General features: G+C 49.3%; 1 protein-coding gene across 1 annotated transcript in view; it reads right to left on the reverse strand.

The window, feature by feature from the left end:
* Positions 1-12241, reverse strand: part of CFAP157 (cilia and flagella associated protein 157) — a 261513-nt gene that overhangs the window by 36579 nt on the left and 212693 nt on the right. The window contains exon 7 of the mRNA XM_069609140.1: positions 7412-7599. Within this exon, the coding sequence (XP_069465241.1) occupies positions 7412-7599 (188 nt within the window). The remainder of the gene's footprint in view (positions 1-7411; positions 7600-12241) is intronic.

Here is a 12241-nt window from a genome sequence, read left to right on the forward strand (position 1 = left end):
CTAGCTCCCAGTAGCCCCCATGGATTCCCAGTCTTCCTCTACGGGTGAGAAAGGCGAGGGTTTCCCTCTGTGATTATCCAAGGACAGAGTGGAGGAGCTCAGGAAGAACCTTCTTAAACTGCCTACAGGAGCTCACACCATGGACTGGCTAGCTCCCCGTAGCTCCCAGAGATTCCCAGTCTCCATCTACAGGTGAGAAAGGCGAGGGTTTCCCTCTGTGATTATCCAAGGAAAGAGTGGAGGAGCTCTGGGAGAACCTTCTTACATTGCCTACAGGAGCTCACACCATGGACTGGCCTGCTCCCCGTAGCCCCCAGAGATTCCCAGTCTCCATCTACAGGTGAGAAAGGCAAGGGTTCCCCTCCGTGATTATCCAAGGACAGAGTGGAGGAGCTCTGGAAGAACCATTTTACACTGCCTACAGGAGCTCACACCATGGACTGGCTAGCTCCCCGTAGCCCCCAGAGATTCCCAGTCTCCATCTACAGGTGAGAACGGCAAGGGTTTCCTCTGTGATTATCCAAGGACAGAGTGGAGGAGCTCTGGGAGAACCTTCTTACACTGCCTGCTGGAGCTCACACCATGGACTGGCTAGCTCCCCGTAGCCCCAGAGATTCCCAGTCTCCATCTACAGGTGAGAAAGGTGAGGGTTTCCCTCCGTGATTATCCAAGGAAAGAGTGGAGGAGCTCTGGAAGAACCATTTTACACTGCCTACAGGAGCTCACACCATGGACTGGCTAGCTCCCTGTAGTCCCCAGAGATTCCCAGTCTCGATCTACAGGTGAGAACGGCAGGGGTTTCCTCTATTATTATCCAAGGACAGAGTGGAGGAGCTCTGGAAGAACCTTCTTACACTGCCTGCAGGAGCTCACACCATGGACTGGCTAGCTCTGCGTAGCCCCAGAGATTCCCAGTATTCATCTACAGGTGAGAAAGGCAAGGGGTTCCCTCTGTGATTTTCCAAGGACAGAGTGGAGGAGCTCTGGGAGAACCTTCTTACACTGCCTACAGGAGCTCACACCATGGACTGGCTAGCTCCCCGTAGCCCCCAGAGATTCCCAGTCTCCATCTACAGGTGAGAAAGGCAAGGGTTTCCCTCTGTGATTATCCAAGGACAGAGTGGAGGAGCTCTGGGAGGTCCTTCTTACACTGCCTGCAGGAGCTCACACCATGGACTGGCTAGCTCCCCGTAGCCCCCAGAGATTCCCAGTCTCCATCTACAGGTGAGAAAGGCAAGGCTTTTCCCTCTGTGATTATCCAAGGACAGAGTGGAGGAGCTCTGGGAGAACCTTCTTACACTGCCTGCAGGAGCTCACATCGTGGACTGGCTAGCTACCCGTAGCACCAGAGATTCCCAGTCTCCATCTACAGGTGAGAAAGGTGAGGGTTTCCCTCCGTGATTATCCAAGGAAAGAGTGGAGGAGCTCTGGAAGAACCACCTTACACTGCCTGCAGGAGCTCACTCCATGGACTGGCTAGCTCCGCGTAGCCCCCAGAGATTCCCAGTCTCCATCTACAGGTGAGAACGGCAAGGATTTCCTCTATGATTATCCAAGGACAGAGTGGAGGAGCTCTGGGAGAACCTTCTTACACTGCCTGCAGGAGCTCACACCATGGACTGGCTAGCTCCGCGTAGCCCCAGAGATTCCCAGTCTCCATCTACAGGTGAGAAAGGTGAGGGTTTCCCTCCGTGATTATCCAAGGACAGAGTGGAGGAGCTCTGGGAGAACCTTCTTACACTGCCTGCAGGAGCTCACACCATGGACTGGCTAGCTCCCCGTAGCCCCCAGAGATTCCCAGTCTCCATCTACATGTGAGAAAGGCGAGGGTTTCCCTCTGTGATTATCCAAGGACAGAGTGGAGGCGCTCTGGGAGAACCTTCTTACACTGCCTGCAGGAGCTCACACCTTGGACTGGCTAGCTCCCCGTAGCCCCAGAGATTCCCAGTCTCCATCTACAGGTGAGAAAGGTGAGGGTTTCCCTCCGTGATTATCCAAGGAAAGAGTGGAGGAGCTCTGGAAGAACCATTTTACACTGCCTACAGGAGCTCACACCATGGACTGGCTAGCTCCCCGTAGCCCCAGAGATTCCCAGTCTCCATCTACAGGTGAGAAAGGTGAGGGTTTCCCTCCGTGATTATCCAAGGAAAGAGTGGAGGAGCTCTGGGAGAACCTTCTTACACTGCCTACAGGAGTTCACACCATGGACTGGCTAGCTCCCCGTAGCCCCCAGAGATTCCCAGTCTCCATCTACAGGTGAGAAAGGCAAGGGTTTCCCTCTGTGATTATCCAAGGACAGAGTGGAGGAGCTCTGGGAGGTCCTTCTTACACTGCCTGCAGGAGCTCACAGCATGGACTGGCTAGCTCCCCGTAGCCCCCAGAGATTCCCAGTCTCCATCTACAGGTGAGAAAGGCGAGGGTTTCCCTGTGTGATTATCCAAGGAAAGAGTGGAGGAGCTCTGGGAGAACCTTCTTACACTGCCTACAGGAGCTCACACCATGGACTGGCTAGCTCCCCGTAGCCCCCAGAGATTCCCAGTCTTCATCTACAGATGAGAAAGGCAAGGGTTTCCCTCTGTGATTATCCAAGGACAGAGTGGAGGAGCTCTGGGAGAACCTTCTTACACTGGCTGCAGGAGCTCACACCATGGACTGGCTAGCTCCCCGTAGCCCCAGAGATTCCCAGTCTCCATCTACAGGTGAGAAAGGTGAGGGTTTCCCTCCATGATTATCCAAGGATAGAGTGGAGGATCTCTGGCAGAACCTTCTTACATTGCCTACAGGGGCCCACACCATGGACTGGCTAGCTCTCCGTAGCCCCCAGAGATTCCCAGTCTTCATCTACAGGTGAGAACGGCGAGGGTTTCCCTCCGTGATTATCTATGGAAAGAGCAGAGGAGCTCTGGGAGAACCTTCTTACATTGCCTACAGGAGCCCACACCATGGACTGGCTAGCTCCCAGTAGCCCCCATGGATTCCCAGTCTTCCTCTACGGGTGAGAAAGGCGAGGGTTTCCCTCTGTGATTATCCAAGGACAGAGTGGAGGAGCTCAGGAAGAACCTTCTTAAACTGCCTACAGGAGCTCACACCATGGACTGGCTAGCTCCCCGTAGCTCCCAGAGATTCCCAGTCTCCATCTACAGGTGAGAAAGGCGAGGGTTTCCCTCTGTGATTATCCAAGGAAAGAGTGGAGGAGCTCTGGGAGAACCTTCTTACATTGCCTACAGGAGCTCACACCATGGACTGGCCTGCTCCCCGTAGCCCCCAGAGATTCCCAGTCTCCATCTACAGGTGAGAAAGGCAAGGGTTCCCCTCCGTGATTATCCAAGGACAGAGTGGAGGAGCTCTGGAAGAACCATTTTACACTGCCTACAGGAGCTCACACCATGGACTGGCTAGCTCCCCGTAGCCCCCAGAGATTCCCAGTCTCCATCTACAGGTGAGAACGGCAAGGGTTTCCTCTGTGATTATCCAAGGACAGAGTGGAGGAGCTCTGGGAGAACCTTCTTACACTGCCTGCTGGAGCTCACACCATGGACTGGCTAGCTCCCCGTAGCCCCAGAGATTCCCAGTCTCCATCTACAGGTGAGAAAGGTGAGGGTTTCCCTCCGTGATTATCCAAGGAAAGAGTGGAGGAGCTCTGGAAGAACCATTTTACACTGCCTACAGGAGCTCACACCATGGACTGGCTAGCTCCCTGTAGTCCCCAGAGATTCCCAGTCTCGATCTACAGGTGAGAACGGCAGGGGTTTCCTCTATTATTATCCAAGGACAGAGTGGAGGAGCTCTGGAAGAACCTTCTTACACTGCCTGCAGGAGCTCACACCATGGACTGGCTAGCTCTGCGTAGCCCCAGAGATTCCCAGTATTCATCTACAGGTGAGAAAGGCAAGGGGTTCCCTCTGTGATTTTCCAAGGACAGAGTGGAGGAGCTCTGGGAGAACCTTCTTACACTGCCTACAGGAGCTCACACCATGGACTGGCTAGCTCCCCGTAGCCCCCAGAGATTCCCAGTCTCCATCTACAGGTGAGAAAGGCAAGGGTTTCCCTCTGTGATTATCCAAGGACAGAGTGGAGGAGCTCTGGGAGGTCCTTCTTACACTGCCTGCAGGAGCTCACACCATGGACTGGCTAGCTCCCCGTAGCCCCCAGAGATTCCCAGTCTCCATCTACAGGTGAGAAAGGCGAGGGTTTCCCTCTGTGATTATCCAAGGAAAGAGTGGAGGAGCTCTGGGAGAACCTTCTTACACTGCCTACAGGAGCTCACACCATGGACTGGCTAGCTCCCCGTAGCCCCCAGAGATTCCCAGTCTTCATCTACAGATGAGAAAGGCAAGGGTTTCCCTCTGTGATTATCCAAGGACAGAGTGGAGGAGCTCTGGGAGAACCTTCTTACACTGCCTGCAGGAGCTCACACCATGGACTGGCTAGCTCCCGTAGCCCCAGAGATTCCCAGTCTCCATCTACAGGTGAGAAAGGTGAGGGTTTCCCTCCGTGATTATCCAAGGATAGAGTGGAGGAGCTCTGGCAGAACCTTCTTACATTGCCTACAGGAGCCCACACCATGGACTGGCTAGCTCTCCGTAGCCCCCAGAGATTCCCAGTCTTCATCTACAGCTGAGAACGGCGAGGGTTTCCCTCCGTGATTATCTATGGAAAGAGCAGAGGAGCTCTGGGAGAACCTTCTTACATTGCCTAGAGGAGCCCACACCATGGACTGGCTAGCTCCCAGTAGCCCCCATGGATTCCCAGTCTTCCTCTACAGATGAGAAAGGCGAGGGTTTCCCTCTGTGATTATCCAAGGAAAGAGTGGAGGAGCTCTGGGAGAACCTTCTTACATTGCCTACAGGAGCTCACACCATGGACTGGCCTGCTCCCCGTAGCCCCCAGAGATTCCCAGTCTCCATCTACAGGTGAGAAAGGCAAGGGTTCCCCTCCGTGATTATCCAAAGACAGAGTGGAGGAGCTCTGGAAGAACCATTTTACACTGCCTACAGGAGCTCACACCATGGACTGGCTAGCTACCGGTAGTCCCCAGAGATTCCCAGTCTCGATCTACAGGTGAGAACGGCAGGGGTTTCCTCTATTATTATCCAAGGACAGAGTGGAGGAGCTCTGGAAGAACCTTCTTACACTGCCTGCAGGAGCTCACACCATGGACTGGCTAGCTCCGCGTAGCCCCAGAGATTCCCAGTATTCATCTACAGGTGAGAAAGGCAAGGGGTTCCCTCTGTGATTTTCCAAGGACAGAGTGGAGGAGCTCTGGGAGAACCTTCTTACACTGCCTACAGGAGCTCACACCATGGACTGGCTAGCTCCCCATAGCCCCCAGAGATTCCCAGTCTCTATCTACAGGTGAGAAAGGCAAGGGTTTCCCTCTGTGATTATCCAAGGACAGAGTGGAGGAGCTCTGGGAGGTCCTTCTTACACTGCCTGCAGGAGCTCACACCATGGACTGGCTAGCTCCCCGTAGCCCCCAGAGATTCCCAGTCTCCATCTACAGGCGAGAAAGGCGAGGGTTTCCCTCTGTGATTATCCAAGGAAAGAGTGGAGGAGCTCTGGGAGAACCTTCTTACACTGCCTACAGGAGCTCACACCATGGACTGGCTAGCTCCCCGTAGCCCCCAGAGATTCCCAGTCTCCATCTACAGGTGAGAAAGGGGAGGGTTTCCCTCCGTGATTATCCAAGGATAGAGTGGAGGAGCTCTGGCAGAACCTTCTTACATTGCCTACAGGAGCCCACACCATGGACTGGCTAGCTCTCCGTAGCCCCCAGAGATTCCCAGTCTTCATCTACAGGTGAGAACGGCGAGGGTTTCCCTCCGTGATTATCTATGGGAAGAGCAGAGGAGCTCTGGGAGAACCTTCTTACATTGCCTACAGGAGCCCACACCTTGGACTGGCTAGCTCCCAGTAGCCCCCATGGATTCCCAGTCTTCCTCTACGGGTGAGAAAGGCGAGGGTTTCCCTCTGTGATTATCCAAGGACAGAGTGGAGGAGCTCAGGAAGAACCTTCTTAAACTGCCTACAGGAGCTCAGACCATGGACTGGCTAGCTCCCCGTAGCTCCCAGAGATTCCCAGTCTCCATCTACAGGTGAGAACGGCAAGGGTTTCCTCTGTGATTATCCAAGGACAGAGTGGAGGAGCTCTGGAAGAACCTTCTTACACTGCCTACAGGAGCTCACACCATGGACTGGCTAGCTCCCCGTAGCCCCCAGAGATTCCCAGTATTCATCTACAGGTGAGAAAGGCAAGGGGTTCTCTCTGTGACTATCCAAGGACAGAGTGGAGGAGCACTGGGAGAACCTACTTACACTGCCTGCAGGAGCTCACACCATGGACTGGCTAGCTCCCGGTAGCCCCCAGAGATTCCCAGTATTCATCTACAGGTGAGAAAGGTGAAGGTTTCCCTCTGTGATTATCCAAGGACAGAGTGGAGGAGCTCTGGGAGGTCCTTCTTACACTGCCTACAATAGCTCACACCATGGACTGGCTAGCTCCCCGTAGCCCCCAGAGATTCCCAGTCTCCATCTACAGGTGAGAACGGCAAGGGTTTCCTCTGTGATTATCCAAGGACAGAGTGGAGGAGCTCTGGAAGAACCTTCTTACACTGCCTGCAGGAGCTCACACCATGGACTGGCTAGCTCTCCGTAGCCCCCAGAGATTCCCAGTCTCAATCTACAGGTGAGAACGGCAAGGGTTTCTCTCTGTGATTATCCAAGGGTGGAGTGGAGAAGCTCTGGGAGGTCCTTCTTACACTGCCTACAGGAGCTCACACCATGGACTGGCTAGCTCCCTGTAGCCCCCAGAGATTCCCAGTCTCCATCTACAGGTGAGCAAGGCAAGAGTCTCCCTCTGTGATTATCCAAGGACAGAGTGGAGAAGCTCCAGGAGAACCTTCTTACACTGCCTACAGGAGCTCACACCATGGACTGGCTAGCTCCCCGTAGCCCCCAGAGATTTCCAGTCTCCATCTACCGGTGAAAAAGCAATGATCACATGAAACCGCCTAGCAAAGATATCCGTTATTAGATGAACAATAACACAAGGTGGATTAATGACCTGCCCCCAGTAGCGGAACCATTCGACATTAGGTGGCACAGACCTTCCATTAAATATGAACACTTACACAAAGGGTGACACATGGAGCATCAATTAATTGTGCTCCCTGTACCTACTGCACCAGCACCTGCATGAGGGCACCATTCTTCTGCTATTCCCCAAGGAATGCCCAGAAGCACTCCCAATTTCTAAGAACCTGTTCCAGACTGCCAGGCACACAGCAAAATCAGTCCTGGTTGACTGCACCATCCAGCACCCAATGTCTATGAACCAATTACACAGCTAGATGACATTCTTTCACTGGAATAGTGCAATCCTACTACATGGGGCGAAGAGCTGTTTCCATACCTGTCTCCTTTTGCAACCATCTTGTGCTCGATGCAGCGCTTCCGCTGTGATAAGAATTCTTGGAGTTTTGGCCCGAGACCCAGTTCCGCGGCACTATTCAGCAGTGTCAGGAGCTTCTGGAGCATTTCATTACGACGCACGGCAAACACAACATCCTTTTCTCTGTCGTTGTCATCACTTGGCCTTTCCTGCAGGGCAATGGGTCACAATCAGATCATTACATGCATCGTTCACTAAACAAAAGAACGCTGAAGTCTTAAGTGAACAAATAACAGCATCCACTCCGGAAGAAGCCTATCAGGACTGGCATGGGCATCAAGAGCCTCGATTATGACCCCAGGACTTTCAGATAGAACCCTAACACCTTGCACATTCAGATATGGTCCAATACCTTTCGCCCCCAGCGATGACTCCACATCCAGCACACAGCACCGTTAGTAGTGACCTCATCACCAGAGCCCTCAGCTATAAACCCTACATCTGCACCATTATCTATGACCAGGGTTCCAGCAGCCTCAGTGGTGACCTCATCACCAGATTCGTCAGCTATGAACCCGACATCTGCACCATTATCTACGGCCAAGGTACCAGCAGCCTCAGTAGTAACCTCATTGCCAGAGTCGTCAGCTATGAACCCTACATCTGCACCATTATCTATAACCAGGTTCCAGCAGCCTCAGTAGTGACCTCATTGCCAGAGTCGTCAGCTATGAACCCTACATCTGCCCTATTATCTATGGTCAAGCTACCAGCACCCTCAGTAGTGACCTCATCACCAGAGTCGCCAGCGATAAACCCTACATCTGCACCATTAGTTATGACTTGGCAATTAGCACCCTCAGTAGTGACTCCAGCACCCTCAGCTATAAACCCTAGATCAGCACTATTAGCTATGACTAGACCACCGCCGCCCTCAGCTGTGAACCCCATAACCAGCTTTCCCAGGTGTTACTCCAGAACCAGAACTCTTAGCTGTGACAATAGGTCCACTGTAACCAGAGCAGCTGTAAGACCTTTACCCCCGCCCCAACTATGGCTCCAGTTTATTGCACCCTTATTTATGACCAAAGGGACAGCAGGCTCATCTGTGACGCCCCAGGAATGAGCACCCAAGGCTATGACCCTTACATACTCATATAATACACCCCCGTGGCATCAGCTGTGACTTCCTTGCTCCCTCAGCAGTGGTCCTAGAGCACACGGCTGTGACCTCAAGACTAGCATCCCCAGCTGCAACACCAGGGCTAGCATCCTCAGCTGTGTCCCCAGCACCCTTGACAGTGACCCCAAATTTGGGATCCTCAGCTGTGATTCCAGGAACATCCCCCTCAGCTGTGACAACAACTGGACAAGCATTCCCACCTGTAACCCCACGGTCAGCCTCCTATGCTGAACCTCAGCTCTCACCCAAACATCCAGCAACCTTAGCTGTGACCTGGCACTAGGGCTCCCAATAAGATTAAGAAGTGGGAGTATTTTATTCCCTATTTTTTGAAGTTGGGAGTAAAATTATATTTTTAGGGAGTAAAAAAGTAAATCCCATCCCCTATGGGGTATCTTTGCGGCAAATTAACATATAATTGAACTCAAAAATTATATATGTTTTGTAATCCATGCTTCTTTGCATCCAGACCTTCATGCAAATTAAAAAATACACCTGTACCTTAATGTCCCTATCATACCTGTGTCCCTGCTCTGATGGGGCACTACAGATTCACATATGTACTTGGGACCTGTGTGGGTATAAAAGCTTTGCAGTTACTTTAACATGTAGCCCATGCGCCCACGTTTTTCTGAGAAACAAGACTCATGACCGCTTTCTCAGTTTTCCAATGCAGGTTTATGTTTCTGGTTTCAACTTTTTGCAAATAGCAGTGCCCTTTGTGATAACACGTGTTTTGACGGTATCTCCGTCTTTCTCAAATCAGGGCTTATTATTTTACAAATTCACAAAGTCATAAAGAAATATATACCATTCACATGTCCTGGTGTATACAGTTTAACATGTATTTACAAGTGCAAAGTAGTCAAACACACCCATAGTGCTTATTTTTGTAATTTTAAACAACCAATACAAAAAATACAAAAGGACCCCATTTAAAAAAGATTGGCCGTTGAGGGAGGGGTAAAGGGTAGGAGTGTTAGGGAATAGTAGAAGTAACATCAAAAAGAAAATAATAAAATTAAAAAATTGAAAAATTACATTAGTTTAAAAACCTCATCGTTGTAGCCATTCATCTCATACATTTGTTTCTTTCCATTTACTTGATTATCTTTAGTATGCATGGTTCAAATGGTATTGGGGTTTTGGAGCTTACCCAATGGTCCACGTTTCTACCTCTGTCTCTTGTGTCAAGTCACGGGTTAAATCCCAAGCTGATTGAAAAGATATACATATAATGAATATCAATGCAATTCAAATGTCTTCTGTGAATGCAAAGCGGCTACTGTGTCCTTCAAGGTTTCCCCATGTTTTTAGGCAGCTTAATCAGTATTGCGGCGCTAGAAAGCGCTCACTTTTTGGTAAAACATACACATAACTAAAAGATCCATCACGGTGTCATTTTGGTGGCTAAACTGTCCTCTGTTTCCCCTTCGTTTGTGCAAAAACGACTTCAATAGCATGGCGGCACTACAAGAGCGCTTGAATGATTCAAATTGCATTCTCTGTACCCGTAATGACATCATTGTTATAACACGAGCAAAACACGTGTCTGCTCGTATATAACGGTCAAATATGTGCCTCCGGAGCCCCACATTTACGCTTACCTTCTTTTCCTGTTCTCGTGCAAATCAGTCCTCGTGAGCTCCGTATTCCTGCCGAGCTCCGTTTTGTAAATACAAGTGTTGCCTAGCAACATAGTCCTACTTCCAGTTCCGCTGACGGCAGCCATACTTTGGGCTCGATTCCTGGTTTAGTATATGGAACTGTGTGAGTCCATTTAACAAATGTTTTATATTCGACTCACATTAGTATGTTTACTCTGATTAAAGGCTTGTTAAGACCTGATAGGTCTTGTGAAGGAATAAAAATAGATGAAAATAAATGGAAACAAATAAAAATAATGCGTCGGTCATGATGCCACACGTTGCCACGTGTTCCAATTAACCTTGATTTCTACCTTGGTTGCCATGTTTTGTGTGGCACTCCATTTGCATAAATCATACTTTTAGAATCTCGTTGATCTCGCGTTTCTCTAATTTACACTGCTAAATCAATAAGTGATAAATATTACTTTTAAAATTAATTGTACTAAATTTTTATGCTGCGTTTGCCGATGTTTTTTCTGTCCTTATCCTCTCATCTATTGTTTTTGCTTGAATGAAGCGGAGTAGGTGGGGTACCAGTTTATGCTTTAGTCAGACGGTCTATTCGTAATAAATGTCGTTGGTTCTGAAAAGGCCCTTGTCACCTCATTGTGCGAATTCTGCAAGGTGTTTCTTTTGCATAATTTACAATATTGCCCCTTGGTGGGTCTCCTATCTCCCAATACCATACATTGCCATTTACATATTTACATGTTTACATCATTGTTGGTTTCCTATTACAAAAAAGAAGCCATTTTGTTGTCGGAGTTCAGGCCCCTCTCTACTGAACAAAATTTGCATATCAATTTCGCTTCTTCTTGTCTGAGCTTCATTTCCTGGTCTCCGCCCCTTGGGCCTAATATCACTCGTTTAAGACCAACAAACCTTAGCAATTTTTTATCATTTAACTGGTGGTTCTTTTGCCAGCGTTGGGCCAGTGGAAAATGTATGTTTTGACTTCCAATGCTCGATAAATGTTCTCTTATTCTTGTTCTTAATTCCCAGATTGTACTCCCTATGTAGGTCTCTTCACATTGGCAAATTATCGCATAGATCACATATTTGGTTCTGCAGTTGATCTGATCTTCAATTTTATATTGATTCCAGATGTGTCTTTGAAGGTTGATGTGCTGTTGGATGCATATTTACACATTGGGCAGGTGCCACATTTGCGAAAGCCTTTAGGTAGTGTCGGGAGCCATGTTGTTGGATTAACATTCTTGATTTCTGGAAGGAAAGACGGACTTAAAATGTTCTTAATTGTTTTGGCTCTTTTGTAGATTATAGATGGGCGGTCTTCAATATATTTCCTCACGTTAGGGTCTAATTGTAACAAATGCCAGTTCTTCTTAAGTGTTCTTCGTAGAACAACGTTATCATCACAATAAGTGGTAATAAAGCTTATGTTCTCTTTGTCTGTTGAATCCAGTCTGTGAGTAGTAAGGGTACTTTCTCTATTCTGTTGTGTGGCTTTCTCTTGTGCTTTAGCTATAGTTTTCTTTCCGTAGCCTCTTGCCCTGAACCTCCTTGTGAGTAATTTGCATTCATTTTCAAATGTTTCTTGTTCAGAGCAGTTACTACGGGCTCTGATAAATTCACCCTTTGGTATGTTCTTGATTACTGGGTGATAGTGGCAGATGGTGGCAAGTAAAGTTGAATTTGCTTCTGTACTTTTTCTGTAGGTTTCTGCAGGCAACAGTTGTATTTACAAAACGGAGCTCGGCAGGAATACGGAGCTCACAAGGGCTTATTTGCACGAGAACAGGAAAAGAAGGTAAGCGTAAATGTGGGGCTCCGGAGGCACATATTTGACCGTTATATACGAGCAGACACGTGTTTTGCTCGTGTTATAACAATGATGTCATTACGGGTACAGAGAATGCAATTTGAATCATTCAAGCGCTCTTGTAGTGCCGCCATGCTATTGAAGTCGTTTTTGCACAAACGAAGGGGAAACAGAGGACAGTTTAGCCACCAAAATGACACTGTGATGGATCTTTTAGTTATGTGTATGTTTTACAA

This window comes from Ambystoma mexicanum, chromosome 8 (assembly GCF_040938575.1).
Source record: "Ambystoma mexicanum isolate Mex_15411 chromosome 8, UKY_AmexF1_1, whole genome shotgun sequence".
Taxonomy (NCBI): Eukaryota; Metazoa; Chordata; class Amphibia; order Caudata; family Ambystomatidae; genus Ambystoma; species Ambystoma mexicanum.